This window comes from Micromys minutus (genome assembly GCF_963924665.1).
Source record: "Micromys minutus genome assembly, chromosome: 27".
NCBI lineage: Eukaryota > Metazoa > Chordata > Mammalia > Rodentia > Muridae > Micromys > Micromys minutus.
The window spans coordinates 38,736,665-38,753,589 of NC_137962.1; the positions used below are offsets into that span (position 1 = coordinate 38,736,665).

Below are 16,925 nucleotides of genomic sequence, written 5' to 3' on the forward strand. Positions count from 1 at the left end.
GAGGATTCTTCCTTGTAAAATGAATTGTATATTCTAGCTAGTTTGTATAAAAGGCACACAAGCTATTTTATTTACAAGCTGTAAGCCTTGATTGGGCAGATTTTGAACTATTCCAACTTCAATTCCAGCCATATGTCCCTTGTTGCTTGCTGTTTTTCCTGGTCACGTGCCCATGGTCCATCTCCTCTGATAGCAGCTTCCTCCTCTAGTTTCCTTTCTCCCTTCTCTTGTCTCTACCTGTGACCCCTAGCCAGGTAACTGAAACCCCGCCTACCTACCTCTGTCTACTGTCCAATCACAGGCTTTAGTCATTTATCAACCATTTAACTTGTAGAGCAAGGTTACATAGCATCAGTTGGTGTCTGGGAGGATCACCTCATGGGGAAGGGAGCAACCAGGTCTCAGGGCTAGTATTTAGCATTTGCATGTACAGCAGCACCAGACCGACCCCAACACTTCCCAGTCTCCCTTCCTAACCGGCTGCCTGGAGTGTGGATGTGATGCCTGGAGCTCTGGCTGCCATCTTGCTCCCTGAGGACAATGTCCTTCAAGTGAAACTAGAAAGTGGGAGAAGTCAATAGTCCCGAGCCTTAGCACAGCAGAAACACCACAGAAGCCATGGGCTGCCTGTCTCCTGACACTTCTGTGGGAGAGCAGGTTCTACATTGTTTAAGCCACTGTTAAGTTAGTGTCCTGCTTATCTGAGGGTACATCAAGGCAGGGGCTAGGTTTCAGTGTTTTCCCAGCACCAGGTACCACAATAGTTGCTCAAAGAAACGTTAAGGAAGGATGCACTGCAGAACTGATTAGAAAGGACCACAGTGGGCTTGGAGCCCTGTTGGGAGCTGCCTGCACATTGCAAATGACAGTTTCCTTCATTTTCAAGAACCCCATGGAGCAAAGCTGTTCAACCCCTAGCAGCTGAATGGCACCCCATTGCTGCCTGGGCCCCCACTCTACATCACCCCATCTTTCTGCCATGGTCTTGAAACTGTTGGGCTGGGCCGGAGGCTGGTCTCAGGCCTTCCTGAACTAAGAATGGTGGGATATGGAAAAGGTACACGTATTTCTTTCATGCCACTTTTGCTCACTTTAGGCTTTTTTTTTTTTTCTTTAAGACTCTCCTGAAGGCTTCTCATCATGAAAAGAACAAAAAAGACCTTCCATGTAAGAAGACCACAGAGGAAAGGTTGGGGTGTCGCAGCTCTGTGAAAGGTGAGCAGGCTGCTGAGAGGACAAGGTTGGCTTTCCCCTCAAGCCCCAAAGTCCTGCTGGGATGCATCAGAACATAGTTTGCTTTACCCTTGGCTTTGACCTGGGCCTTGGCACAAACCCTAGCTAGGAGAGGCAAACTTGTAGTTGTTCTGGTCAAATAAACACCTACATGTGTGAGATATTTCCTGTGAAGTGACAAAAAGCCTTCTGTGCAAGTGCCAAGAATGCCAGGGCTCCCCACCCTGCTTATCATGTGAATGTCACAGGATGTAGCCACATGCCACCATCCTTAGCACCCTGAGGAGTTCCCCTAGAGTTTGGGGGGCTCCTGAGTTTACTCAGTCCAAACTAATATTCATGGCTTGAATGCTGAAGAGAATTCTAGAACCCATCAGTAAGCAGAGATGAAGATTTTTATTAAAGATACACACACACACACACACACACACACACACACACGATTGATTGTTTTATTTTTATTGATATATGTATATGTGTTTGTGTGTGCATGTGCACACACACGTATGTGAATATGCCCTCAGAGGCCCAGAAAAAGGCATCAGATCTCATTACAGATGGTTGTGAGCCACCATGTGGTTGCTGGGAATTGAACTCAGGACCTTTGGAAGAGCAGTCAGTGCTCTAACCACTGAGCCGTCTCTCTGGCCCAGTCTGTTCATTGTAAACTAAGTTTAGTCAAGATTCCCTGCTACATCCAGAGCTGGGAACGAGGCTCTGTCCGGGTCATATATTTTAGGCCTTCACTGCTATTTTAACATAAAGTGACTGCATAGGAAAGGGGTATGAACGATTCCCAGCCTTTCCAGCAGACGTGGTCAGTTGTGCCCATTTTCTTGCCTCTTAGTTGGCAAGACATCCAATAATTGGGTACCTTTCCCTTCTCAGGTCCCCATCCTTTCCTGTCTTTCTGTCCTACTCCAAGTTGCAGCTTTGTCATTTTTTTTCTACATTTACTTACTGTTTTATGTGTGTGGGTATTTTGCTCACATGTATTTACGTACTGTTTTATGTGTGTGGGTATTTTGCTCACATGTTTGCATGTGCACCATGTGCATGCCAGGTACCCAGAGAGGCCAGAAGAGGGCATTGGATCCCCTGGAACTAGAGTTACAGACGGCTGTGAGCCACCATGTGTGCTCTTAGAACCAAATCCAGGTCTCATGCAAAGGCGGTAAGCTTCACTGCTGAGTCATTTCTGCAACCCTGGATTTCTTTCTTTTGCTATTCACTCAATGTTAGGTATATATTGTATTACCCAGGTTTTGGATGCACATGGAGGCTAGGAGAGGGCACCAGATCCCCTGGAACTGGAGTTAAAGGCCATTGTGAGCTTTCCAGTGTGGATGCTGGGAACTGAACTCTGGTCCTCTAGACAAACAGCATGTGTCTTAACCTGGAAGCTATCTGTCCAGCATAAGACCCTTTCCTCCCTCCCTGCTGCTGGGGCTGAACCCACGATCTTGTGCGTGTTACTCCAGCTCTGCCGCTGCTCCTCCCCAGTCCCCCCGCAGCCCTGGCCCTAGACTATGGCTCTTGCTCTCTTGGTGTGTGGTTCATTGTAATCTGCCTTCCAGGGCTACCATGGACAGCTCTGCGGCCAGGCTCGGGATCTGGTTTTGGATGGCCTGTTGCAATTTTCTGACTGTCTTCAAGCTGGTCTCTGCTAAACTCCTGCAGGAAAGCCACTGTTGAGTGTGTCTGCAGGCAGCACTGATTTTTTCCTTTGTTTTGTAGTCACTGCAGCACCCACTCTGTTACTGCTGGCATCTTAAAACCTTTGAGTCTTTCCTTATTCTACAGTGACATGCTGATTCCTATAGATACTTTATTCATGGTACCTGAGTTAGTGTGGCAGTGTTTACGTGTCCTTTTATCTCAGTAAACTAGAAGGTCCTTAAAGATAATCTTATTTCCAGCACCCCGCACGGACCGAGCACAAAATAGTGAGTATTTGTGACAGGGAACCAATGATGGACTGATAGATGGTCCAACATGGCCAGTTGCTGTGTATGTGGCTAAGATGCCAGTGGAGTCATCTGGCTCCCCTGTAGCACCAGAGGACTGGCATCTTGCACAGATTCCATTTTTACTGTAGCAGGAAGCTGAGACCCACCTTGAACTAACTGTCTTTTCCCTGAGCAGATGCTCATACTCACCTTTTTGTTGCATCACATTGACAGATCAAACTATACCTACCCTGTTCTCCAGGAAAGCCACACAGCAAGTCAAGCGGATATCACAGGTCAGAGAATGCATAAATACGCTTGTAAAAAAGGTGAGCACACGATTGGAAATTTAAGATCTATTTTATTGCTTCTCATTGTATGTGTTTGTGTGTGTGCATATGGGTGTGTTCTTGTATGTGCACATGAGTTTGGTGCTCTCAGAGGCTGGAAGAGGGATCTCCTGGAGCAGGAATTACAGGCCATTGTGAATCACCTGACGTAATCATTGGGAACCAAACGTGGAGCCTGGGGAAGAGCAGCGGACACTCTTGACTGTTTAGAGCTGAGTTAAAGGAAGCGAGGTTAAAACATCTTCATCTTATGCAGCTGTCAGATAACAACTGGGGTGTTTGATGCAGACCGGATGATGCTGTCAGCTCTCCTGAGGATGATTTTGAGGTCAAGACGACATCCACCAGTCAGGCAGAGGTGGAGTACACCTTTAATCCCAGTACCCTGGAGGCAAAAAATAAAAAAATAAAAAAATGCAGAAGGAGCTCTGAATTTGAGGCCAGCTTGATCTACAGATCAAGTTCCAGGACAGCCAGGACTATACAGAAACAAAACCTATCTTAAAAAAAAGAAAGAAGACACCCGCTGCTTGAGTGTTCTGTCTGTATTTTAAATTCCCTGCTGGGAGCCAGGTGTGGTAGCTCACACCTGTAATCCCAGTACTTGGGAAGATGGCTAAGCATTCTAGGCTAGCTTGAGCTACATAGTGAGTTCTAGGCTATCATGGGCTACAAAGTCAGACCTTGTTGTCTCAAGGCCTAAATAAATATTTTTTTCTGCTTTAAACGCAGATGCAGTGGTTCTCAACCTGTGGGTCTTGACCCCTTTGAGGAGGTATCAAACCACCCATTCACAGGGGTCGCATATCAGACATATCCCGTATATCAGATATTTACATTATGACTCATAACAGTAGTAAAATTATAGTTACGAGGTAGCAATGAGATAACTTTATGTCGGAGGGTCATCACGTGAGGAACTGTGTTAAGGGGATGCAGCATTAGGAAGGTTGAGAACCAGACTCAGCATCTTTGGTTCCTGGTGCCGCCAGCCGCCACATCTGCTCTATGGACGGAAGCAAATGGTGGGACAAGCATGGACTGGTCTGTGGTTTGTCTCGGTGGGAGGAGTTAGACTGGAGAACGACAGGTTTGAACGGGACATGACAAAGGGCACAGCTGAGAACCCCAGGGGAGCAGGGGAGGAAGTGCTGAGATGACCTGTCAGCTCCAAGGTCTTGGTGGATAGTCTTGGCCAAAGAGGCATGTGGTTGGTGCTATCACCGTAAGAAACAGCATTGCCAGACCAGGACGGGGTACGGTGGAGCACTTGCCTACTCTGGTAGGGCTGGGTCACCCGAAGAAAGCAAGAATGGGTAGAATCTGCTCCCACTGATCCTCCTGCCTCAGCCTCCCAAACTGCTGGTGCTGTGCCACCCACTTATCAGTCAGAACGATAATCTTTGCCCATGCTGAAAAAGTCAAAGTGTATGTGGAAGAAAAAGTAGAGATTTTGCCAAAGCAAAATCCTCACACTTTGATTGTTCCCCTCGAAAACAGTACAGTCAGAACTCACTTGTTCCTGTGACTGTACTGCACAACAGACAGTTGTTTTTCCACCCATCCTGATTTGGGAAATGGCCGTTGGTTACTGCAGTAGACTACATATAAAACCTCTCCTTGTTTTGCCCATTCCAAGGAGGCATCTGAGCTGGAGTTACTGGGTCAGATGTGTGGGTGCCATAAACACGGTGTATCAGTTACCTTCCCCATTGCTGTGAGACAGCCAGAGAAGAACGTAAGGGAGGAAGGGTTTGTTGTGGCTCATAGCACCATCTGTGAAGGAGGGGAGTGAAGGCAGGAGGAGCTTGAGGCAGGCAGTCACATCTCCTCACTCAGGAGGCCAAGTGCCATGAGTTCTGAGCTCACTTTCTCCAAGGCATACACATCAGGGTCCCTACTCAGGAACAGCCCCGCCCACACTTTGGTGGGTCATCTTCTTTAATCAGTCCCGATAATCCCTCACAGATATGCCCAGAAATGAAATAGCCTTCACATTTGTGTTTGGGGACTTGTCTCCTTTCAGGTGGAGACTCATCATCACACAGGACAATATCCTTTCCTTTTCTCTTTTCCCCCCTCTCAGTCCCACCCTGCCTGCAAAAGCCCGGAGCTGACTTCAAACCAGTTCAACCTTTATGGAAAGAGCCCTCTAATGGTGTACTTCTTCCTCAACTACTCCCACTTGCAGCTGCCTGGTCGAGAGCTGCTGGTCAACAGGAGAGAAAAGACTGAAGTCATTCCATATCCTTGTCTTTGCAGAAGCAGGGATTGAGGAGAAGCATCCAGGCTTCGGTGCTTAGCCTGGCACACTGTGGGTACTTGGTAGGAACAGCCATGGTGTATACCTCACAGATATCTGTCTAGGCCGCGTGTACTGGCCAGGAGACCTGAACATGTCATCTTTTCATCATCCAGCATGAACTTAGGTGTCATATCCTCCCTGATGCTCACTGGCCCAAGAGGGTGGAACCATCAGTTTTGGTGTCCATAAGTGAGTTTCATCAAACCTCCTCACGTGTTCCTCCCCAGCTGCATTTGGAGTTAGTATAAAAGCTCAGCTCTTGGGAAACAAGTAGAGCATGTGTTGGTTTGCAGTATGTGTTGGTATGCTGAGCCTTAGCAACGTGTCTTGGGGATCTACTGGGAATCAGTTTGCTCTGTTTGTCCAAATAGCCCTGACTCTGAAACTAATGCTAACCACTAGCCAGATTTTGGAAAGGTTCCAGTCTTTTTCTGTGGGCAACTTTTATTTCATCTGTCAAATCAGAATGAGGGTTCCCCTATCGGGTGCTTTTTGTTTGTTTGATTTTATTGTTTGGACTTTTTTTTTGTTGCTTATTCGTTTGTTCCACTGTGGAGCCCTGGCTGGCCTGGAACTTCCATGTAGAGCAGACTGGTCTCGGATTCACAGAGCTCCACCTGCCTCTGCCTTCTGAGTGCTGCGATTTAAGACTTCTGCTCCCAGTCCCAGCTTTAGGCACCATTTTGCAGATTGCTTCCAAGTGCAGTTGTAGTAAGTGTTCTCAAGATGTGCCTGTTCTCAGTTACCTTTGCTGCTGGCTCAGAGGCAGGAAAGGCACAGGAGGCCTTTTTGTCTCCTGCCCCTAGAGCTTTGGATCACAGATTTCTGAAGGCAGATCACCTTCTTCTGGGCAACATGGTCCAAAATCCCCAGCATCACCCTGTTTTTGAGGTCACTGGGCTCCAGAGACCACCCCTGGCAGGGATGTACCAACCTTAGCAGCTCTATCGTCTAAGTTCCCAAAGTGGAGATGTTTCTACCGAGTTGGTAATGTGACCGAGTGGTGTCTAACTGGCCCTGTATGAAGAGCTGGCATTGTGGCTGTCACCATCCTCTACAGTAGTGGTTCTCAACCTTCTAATGCTGTTTCCCTTGTCATGCCCAAGGCCCGGCCACTAGGTAAGCACAGTGGACCTTTCCTTGACAGCAGAATGCACTGACTCTGCCATGACCTATGCTGACATCATCCAGCTGGTCACAAAGAACATGGAGATTCGAAAGAAAAAGCTCAGGCAGCTGGACCGGATGCACGAGGACGAGTGGAACTGTTTTAACAATTACCTAACGGAGCTGCAAGAAAACTATGAGAGGTAAGAGGGCACTGGTGCAGAGCCACAGTGGACACCGTCCGCTGCCGCAGCCAGCAGGATTTAACTGGAGTTGGGGGTGGAGAAGCTTTTCTGTGGTGCGATTAGAATACAGCTCTTTCACCCAGAAGTGGTGGTGCGTGCCTTTAATCTCCACAGTCAGGAAGCAGAGGCAAGTGGATCTCTGTGAGTTTGAAGCCAGCCTGGTGTACGTAGCTAGTTCCAGGATAGCCAGGGATATACAAAGAAATCCTGTCTCTAAAAACCACCGCCACCACCACTATCACCAACAAAACCAACAACAACCCCAACCAAAAAAAAAAAAAAAAAAAAAAAAAGAAGAAGAAGAAGAAAGGAAGATGGAAGACACCTCATTCACAGAAAAATTCACAGAGCTTAGAATCTTTCTTCCTCAGAAGTCTGAGGCAGAATTACCTTAAGTTCTAAGCCACCCTGGAGAGTAAAAGCCTATACCCTGCTTCCTGTGGAAAAACAAAACAAAACCATGGAAAATAAACCAAACAACTCTTTCTAAAAGGCTGACATCGTGGCATATGCCTGTAGTCCCCAGCACTCAAAACTGAGGCATAAAGATCACAATTTGGGTCCTAACCTGGGCTCAAAACCCATGCTGAAGGTGTGTGTGCATGCACTCCTGTGGGTGTGCACGTGGCCAGAGGAGCGTGTCACCCATGTTGTGTTTCTTCTACTGAGCTTCAACCAGCAAGCCCTAGAAACCCGCCTGTCTCTGATGTCCAGTTTATTATGTGGGTGCCGAGATCCATTTTCTGGTCTGCACTGGCTGCCCAGTGATTCTTTTAACCGCCGAGAAGCCTTTCTAGCCCTCTCGCTTTCTCTAATTTCTGACACAGTTTCCTAATAAATCTGGAGTGAGCTCCAGAGGACATTCCAGAGTCTCTCCAGAGATGGGATTCCAGGCAAATGCCACCCACCGTGCCTGGCTTTTAAAGTGTATACTGGGGATCTGTTCAGGCCCTAATGCTTTCTTTTTCTAAAGAATTATTTATGGTATATGAGTACACTGTAGCTGTCTTCAGACACACCAGAAGAGGGCATCAGATCCCAATATAGATGGTTGTGAGCTTCCATGTGGTTGCTGGGATTTGAACTCAGGGCCTCTGGAAAAGCAGTCAGTGCTCTTAACCACTGAGCCATCTCTCCAGCCCCCTAATGCTTTCACAGTTAACACATTACACACCTCCAGTCTCCCTGGATATCTAAATAGTGAAGTGGTGCTCTACTTTGTCTCTTCAAGGATGGCCAGAGCCAGGATGAAAGTGGCCATGTGGATGACTCCAGTGGGGTAGGACTCCTTGGGGACATTACTACTTGTTTCTATAGTAGAGCACAGGGTGGGAGCATTGGCCTTGACACTGGGCCGACTGAAGCTCTGCTTTGGTCTTATCTATGTCAAAGAGACTGCACTTAGACTATGAAGGGTGCGGATGCCTCTTCCATAAAGGTCACCAGTACTAGCACCTGCCTTGAAGAGTAGTTCTAGCCTAGTGCCTAGCTCAGAGATATTGGCTGGTGAAGGGGACACAGGGACACACACCAGGGCACTCAGGACCCCAGAAACACAAGGTGTTTTAGCCAGAAAGTTTGTGGCCAGATAATGGTGAGCAACCAAGGCCATCTATCAGACCACTGCTGCAGCCCCCAGTGTGGGGGAGGAGCCTGTCTGTCCTTAATGAGGGCTGCACTGAGGAGACTCGGGACCAATCCTGCAGAATAGAGTTAGTTTCCTGGGAGTCCAGAACACAAGGCCTCCAGCAGTTCTGGGACAGAGTACCCAAGGTCCAAAGTACTAGTGGAGAATCTCCCAGGAAATGTCCCAACATTTGATTCTGTGACAGCTGTCTTAGAAGGAACAGAGATATATGTAATAGCACCTGCCCCCTCTTTTACATCTATATGTATGTGTGTAAGTGTGTGTATGCATGTGTGTATATATGCATGTATATATGTGTATGGGGTATATATAGGTGTGTATATGCATGTGTATACATATATATGTATACATGTATGTGGGGGAGTTGTTGCCTGTTGGTTAGCCCTGAACTCCAGGGCTTAAGTTATCCTCCTGCATCAGCATGCTGAATAGTTGAGTATATTCCGACAACTCAGCTTATGACATTCTTTTTTAAAAAAGTTTTTGTGTGAGTATCTTGCCTGCTTATATATGTGTGTATTACCTGATAAGGAAGTCAAAAGAGGTTCCTGAATCTCTTGGATCTGGAATTACTGACGGTTGTGAGCTGCCATGTGTGTGCTGAGGACTGGATGTGGGCTCTTTGCAAGAGCAGCAAGTCATGACAACATCTTAACTCACACAAAATGACTATTTTGCTGACCTTGAATACTCATAACCTGATTCTTCATCGAGTAAATGTGCATCTCAAAAGCCCACTGAGGGTTTTCCAGCTCAGCAAACCGGCTGTGTACCCTGTGAACACGCTCTGTAGGAAGCCTCTGGTAGCAGCAGCCAGCATTTATCGAACATCTCCTGTGTATCCAGGAGTCTCAAGCATTTGACCTCCATTAACTCACAACTCACCACAACCCAGGTGAGCACACTGCATGAAGACCCTAAGTGCTCCCCCGAGGTCACCCACCAGCCAACAGAGCTCCACTTAGATCCCTTTTCCTTCCAAGGGTACGTACATCAGTCTTCTTTTAAGATGGCAGGCTCCTTGTCCTGTAGTTTTATGTTCATTAAACCCCCCCCCCAGCAATCTGTCTGGGATGGGGTCACTGCTGTGTGGTCAGCTGCTTCCGTCCACTCTGCCCAGCATGCTGGCAGACTATTGCAGAAAATCACACTGCAAGTCAGCCAGGGCTACACAGTGATGCTCTGTGTGGATGGGGGGCGGGGCAGGAGGAAAGATCACATTCCCATCTCTGTTTTGTCATTTTATCCCCCAGGGAGTTGGCTATTATCATTGAGAAAGAAAAAGAAAAGAGAAGGGTCAGGCACACAGTTGTCTCCTCCTCGGTGCTGTTTGATGACTTGTTTCGCAGGAAACGCAAGGGAAACACCCACAGAGAAAATGCCTTTCTTTCAAGGTTTGTTGTTCAAACAGAAACCTTAGAAAAATGTCCAGTGTGAGTGACGTGAGAATTTTTACCACACAGGGAAGGGATGTGGTGCAGGTTGGGCTGGGAAGACATCCACGGAGCTTTCCCATTCTCACGGCTCAGAACAAAGAGTTGGACCAGGACCACTTGGATAGTGGTAGAGACGGTTTATTAAGGAAGAGAGTGTCTGAGTGGAGGTGGCAGGGGAGCTGGGGCAGTGCTGAGGTGTGGAAGCCTCAGATATCACTCAGGATCACTCACGTGATGTCACCTTCCCTGTCAACCCAAGGAGCCTGGGGCTTTTTTCAGTGTTCTCTTTCTTATCAAGCTTAGCCAGGTCAGGAGGGTGTTCCAGTCTTCCTGCCAGCAGGCCCCCCCCCACTCTCTACTGGCTCATCTCAGTGCCTTCCTCCGTACCACCCTTTTCTCAAGAGCTGCGGTCCCAGAAGTTTGAGGAAAGGCTGAGGAATTTTTTTAAAAAAATAATTTTTATGTGCATGTGTATGTACCTGCATGAAAGTATGTGTGCCTCATTCATGCAGGAGCCCCAAAATGTCAGAAACAGTTACTGGTTACCCAGAACTAGAGTTACAGACAGTTGTGAGCCACTCAGTGGATGCTGGGAACTGAATTCAGGCCCTCCATAAGAGCAGCCAGTGCTCTTACCACCTGAGTCATCTTTCTGGCCTCAGTGATGAGTCTTTGGGTCCCCCTGCAGTTTGGGGGTGGCTGCAATCCTGGCATCATCGGTTTAGTTTGAGTATATTCTGAAAGACATGCGTTTTACAAATTGAAAACTGAGAAGACTAAATAATAGCAACTTGGTAACATACATCCATGGCCCCAGAAAGGACAAAAGCCAGCAAAGTGATGGTCCTAGAAAGGACAAAAGCCAGAAAAGTGATGGTCCCACTTATCCCCAAGACCCATCCCCCATCCCTGTCTAACTTGTTCCCTCCAATGTGACCCTTTGTAACGTTAAAACAAAGAAACAAAACCATACCATATTGATGGTATATATTGAGAATGTGATAGCACACAAAATAATAATTGTAAGGAGCGATCCGGTGGTGGTGTAAGGGCCCATGACTCACAGAAGAATGACACCCCACCTGGACTCAACAGTCTGTAACCGCAAAGAGTGTTTTATTCTGCAGAAGTCCAGTACGCTGGGGTCTCCCATTACCAGAATAGAGAGACGCCCAAGTGAGCTTGCAGGCCTGATTTAAGGTACATTAGGGAATTTTGGGGTAGATGACCTCTATGTTAATCTGTTAGATCCATCTCCATGGACATTCCATTACTGGGGTGTGGGGGCTGGAAACTTGCTGGGGAGAGATCTGGAAACTGTTGCTGAAGAAGTAGCTGAGGAAGTCTGGAAACTGCTGCTGACCCATTGTCCTTGCCTTAGGCCAGGTGGCAGGGCAGCTTCTGAGGCCTTGCCCAGTTCTTGGAAACAGATTTAGGCCCAGTCTGCTTAAATGCCAATTTGAAGCCTGTCATGGAATCAGCCTAGCCTTCTCCATGGATGAGATTAAAAGGAAGGCTGTATAATGTAGCACCCCCTCTGCTTTGTTCTGGCAGTATTTCCACCCATAACTTCGGTTATTCATACATCCCCACACACCCTTCTAGTTTTCTTCCAGCCCCATATTGACTCATCTCTGAGGTATCTCTGGTTTTATTTGTTTGCTGTTTTTTGTTTTGTTTTGAATTTGATCTTAGTTCTGTCCATATTCCCAATGACCAGGCCTGTCTTCATAGTTTGGAGTGAAGCTCTGGGAAGCCCACAAGAGAGCCAGCACTGGTGGCCAGGGCTCCTGTCAGTGGGCTTTCTCTGTTCTTGTGGCAGGGAAGTGAGCCTTCCCCACAGGGAGGCCCCTCCCACCAGCTCCTTTTCTCAGGGGAGGGACCCACACTCAAATAACCACTCCCTCACTTTGTTTTCTTCAGTCTTACACCACTTGCCTCTTTATTTTTGTTTCTCTATGAAATAAAATAAAATCTTTAATTTCCATGGTAGGTTTGAAGCATTATATTAGGAATTAGGATTGTATCTAGATGTGTATTACAGAAAATAAAAATAAAAAAATAACAATGTTTCAAGTTAATCCCCAGACAGTACAGGCCTGCTGGGGGGTTGAGAACCTTCAGGAGAGTAGGATCCACCACCCTGTCCCTTAAGGTTCCTTAGGAGCCCACGTGGCTGCTGGAGTATCTGGCATTCAGTCTGTGTTCCAAGCTAGCAACCCAAGAAGATTAGTGCTCTTTTCTAGCGTCCTTTCCCTGTCTTCTCACTGGGTGTAAGGGATGTTACACTTCCCTCACCACCGTAGTGCACAAGTCAGTGTTTCTCAAAATCACTGAACTGGGATGATTTTGACAACTAGAGTGGCACCTGAAATTTTAAACTTGGGCATCAGTAACCAACTTTAATCCAACTTTCAGGGCTGGAGAGATGGCTCAGCGGTTAAGAGCACCGACTGCTCTTCCAGAGGTCCTGAGTTCGAATCCCAGCAACCACATGGTGGCTCACAATCATCTGTAATGGGATCTGATGCCCTCTGCTGGTGTGTCTGAAGACAGCCATAGTGTACTCATATATAATAAACAAATCTTTTAAAATCTAGTTTTTAAACTTTTTCTTAATCTATAAAGATCTGCCACACCCATTAATAATATATTCCAATGACTTCCTGGTTTTTAAAGGACCATCCCTGGAAATACCATGACATTACTGCTTTATTTCAAGGGCTAGATATTAGTCACGTGGTTATTATTGCAAGGGAGCTTGGGAAATGTAGTTTAAAAGGTGGAAACTATTTTCATCTCCAAACTGGTTTCATTGCCAGGGTGAATGAATGGCTTGGTTGGTGACTGTTCCCGTCACTGATAGGTGGTGGCAGCCTCTGTTTTAGAGATGAAGAGATCAGCACTCAGCCACACTAAGAAGGCTAGCCTATCGTATTAAACCTGTGGACTAACATTTTTCTTGAGTCGAGAAGACTTTGGACTCATAGAAGAAGTAGGGAGTGTCACTAACAGGCTTTTCACATTATCCTAGCTTCTCAAGCATCAGAACAGCAACTCAGTCTAATTCCCTCAGATCCACCCATTCAGACTCTACTCCCCTTTGTTTTTTCTCTCACCCTAAACCCAGCTCAGTCTCCCCTCCTCCAGGACGTCTTCCCTGATATTTGCTCAGAGCACATCCTAGACTTGAGCACCCCCCTCCCTGTATTTCCACTTTGTCCTCAGATCAGAATCATGTTTCCCCAGAGTCTTGTCCAGTCCTGGCCCCAAGCTGCTGTCGGAGGATTAATGAGAGGCATGGCCTTGTGCTGACCCTCTACGTCATCACCTTACCAACCTTACCAACGTATATTTATTTCTCTTCCAGTGCACATCCAGGTAGCAGGGAAACTGCTGCCAGAGAAACCACACTGAATTTCTGAACTGGTTTTTATTGGTATCCATTTTGCTTCCCCCACAGGAAGGAAAAGAAGGAGGTAGAAGAGAAACGTAAGGTTTTCCAGTCCCCTTTCTCACTCCAAAACTCTATGGATAACTATTCCCCGGGCCTAAAAAGCCCCCACAGAATCAAGTCTCCTTCCAGGTGAGGTGGACCAACAATGGGAAGATAGGGAACTAGCAAGTGCCCATCCCTCCCCCACTCTGCTCCTTCAGGGTTTACTGGAGACCTGGTAGGAAGAGTTGTGCGGGGCCACAGCATCTTTTCAAACTTGTATTTAAAGTGTGGCCATGATAGTATTACAGTGCCAGGCAACAAGGAGCATTAAGAAAAGAAACCTGGTGCAACCATGACCTCATATGAAAGCTGAGCTTTTTTTGGGTAGGGATTAGTCACCACATCCCAAGCCCAGAAACAGGTTATAGCATCCTCCAAAATTTTCTGCCGCAGGCACCTTGTAGCAGTAGGATGTAGTCGTGGGGATGTAGCAGGAGGTACTCAAAGCCACATTTGACAAGTAGCTGGTGGCAGGAGGCAAATTAAATGCCCACAGTACTGGGGACCCAGGGAAGATGGAACAGGGGTCCAGGATCCATGCAGGAGTGATATCCCTGAGTCTGGCACGGATGGCAAGAGTTCCTGGCAGGAGAAGATTCAGAAGAGGCCAGCTGCTAGGAGGGCAGAGCAGGGGGTGGAGAAAAGCTCAGCAGTGTGTGGAGGGGGCAGGGCAAGATGTGGCTTCCAGGGCATCAGGAACCTGGAGACCAACTCTGGGCAAACAAGGAGATTTCCATGAAGTTCTTGGCTTTCTGTTATGGGGACCACCGGAAGATTCGGGGGCCACACTGATTACACTTGGCTTTTCAGAGGCCCAGTAGGTTTTAGTGTTCCTGTTCGGGTGACTTGTAAAGGCTCCCACAAGTCTGTACTGGGTGCCTGTCTATACTTTTCAATCAGGAATCTCCAGGCTTTCTGGATTTTGGCTCGAAAAAATATTTCAGGAGCCAATCCTTAATATCACATTAGTAAATAAGTAACCATTTACAAGTAGAAAGTGGAGGCATGGGGCTGGCAACACAGCACTGAGGAGGCTGAGGCCAGAGGATTTTAGAACAGGCACTCTGGTGTCTAACTGTGGTGAATTAGTTCATTTTTGTTGCCCTAATGAAATACCCAGGGCTGAGTGTCCAGGTGCCTTAGTTAGGGTTTTACTGTTATAAAGGGACACCATGACCACAGCAACTCTTATAAGGACAACATTTAATTGGAGCTGGCTTAACAGATTCAGAGGTTTGGTCCATTATCATTAAGGCAGGAGCATGGCAGCATCCAGGCAGGTGTGGTTCAGGAGGAGCTGAGTTCTACATCTTCTTCCAAAGGCAAACAGAAGACTGGCTTCTAGGGAGCTAGGATGAGGATCTCAAAGCCCACGCCCATGCCACATATATGCAGCATTCTTGTCCACTCTGTTCTTAGAGCTTTGTACACTAGCTCTGTATGCACCAACTACATTCTCCCAGAACTCCTGCAACTCTCCAGTAACAATGACACACCTCCTCCAACAAGGCCACACCTACTCCAGCAAGGAACATCTCTAATAGTGCCACTCCCTGGACCAAGCAAATTCAAACCACCACACCATGTCAACAAGATTTATTTAGCTTACAGTATTGGAGGTCTCAAAAAAATTGTATGTGTATACTGTGTATGTTGTGAAATACAGAGTAAAGAAATTAGGATTGTAAAACCACACACACACACACACACACTGACACATTGTCTGGGAGAGAGCACAGTGGGTAAAGCCCTTGCCATATAGGCATGAAGACCTGAGTAGGAATGAATCTCTAGAACCCAGCCTGCATCTGTAACAGAGATAGTAGGGGAGCCAGAAATCCTTGGGCTAACCTCACACATGCGCCATGATACCTGTGTGTCCTCACACATATTGTACACATGTGCTCCAGGTATGCCCCAGGTAAGTGTTAACCAGGTGAACAGGTTCTCTTTTGTTTGACCCTATAGACAGATGAAGGTATGGAAACAAAGTGTGTTAGAGAGCTGTAAGTAATTGTCATTTCATAGCTGTCACTTCTGTGGTCCTTTTCAAGTCTCTTAAGTTAGGGAAATCCCGCAGCGTTTCTGGTTAGAAGTCCTGGCCACGCTCTACCCACAAGGACTCCTTTGTGCTGGGCCCTGGATCCAGGGGAAATTCTCAGAGCCCACGAGACAGGTTACCATCACGTGTAATACTAGTTCCATGGGATCCAATGCCTTTTTCTGGCTCTAAGGGGACGTGGTATGTACATGCATGTATGTTGGCAAAACACTCATTCATACACATAACATAAAGAACAAATCAATCCTTAAAAAAAGATGTAATTGTTATTTTAATTGAAGTAGGGTGAATTAAGGCATATTCATCTCTCTCTGTCTTTGTTTTTTGAGACAGGGTTTCTCTGTGTAGCCTGTCCTTGAACTCACTCTGTAGAACAGGCTGACCTCAAACTCAGAGATCCACTTACTCTGCCTCCCAAGCGCTGGGATTAAAGGCATGTGCCACCATGCCCAGCCTAGGTGTTCATTTTAATTTTTCTTGATTTTTTTTTCTTATGTGTTTACCGCAGTGCACCCACACATTCCTCCTCGGTTGAGTTCCTGTCCTTCCTGGGCCCTCCATGCCATCTGTCATTAGCTGGCCTTTTGACCTCCTTCCCCCAGATGCTTGATGCTAGCCTGCTGACCTCTTGGTCATATGAGGTTACCACCATTTCTGTCTTCTTCCTCCACAGTGAGCGCCGCCGCAGTAAGTCCAAAGGCAAGGAGGACATGCTCTTCCAACTCTCACCCACCTTCATTGAATAAACTCTCTCAAGACCAGGAGGACACTGCGGAGGTGACACCTGTGTCTGTTGTCAAATGTGATAGAAAACAGAATCAGCAAAGGCAACTGAGTGCCCTGTCGGGGATGTATAGAGTCTCCCAGTCCTCAGGAGAAAGAATATTAAAGTTCACACCTACCAGGAACCACTCAGGGCTTAGAGACACTAATGTGTCTCATCTGTCAGACGTCTACTAATTTGTTCTTTCATTCACTTGATAACAACAACATAACTTATCACATCCTTACGAAATAGCAAGACCTTGTCTGAAAAAACAAAAAAACAAGCCAACAGCATTAAGCTACCTAGTCCCAGCTATCTGCAGGCA

General features: G+C 46.9%; 1 protein-coding gene across 1 annotated transcript in view; it reads left to right on the top strand.

The window, feature by feature from the left end:
* FAM227A (family with sequence similarity 227 member A) overlaps positions 1-16,591 on the top strand; it is a gene marked incomplete at its 5' end in the record, with an annotated part of 38,254 nt that extends 21,663 nt beyond the window's left edge. The window contains 5 exon segments of the mRNA XM_080939226.1: positions 1,119-1,215; positions 3,417-3,511; positions 5,619-5,783; positions 6,990-7,147; positions 16,508-16,591. Coding sequence (XP_080795352.1) covers positions 1,119-1,215; positions 3,417-3,511; positions 5,619-5,783; positions 6,990-7,147; positions 16,508-16,580 — 588 coding nt within the window. The 3' untranslated portion in view covers positions 16,581-16,591.
* Positions 16,592-16,925: the final 334 nt, after the last annotated feature.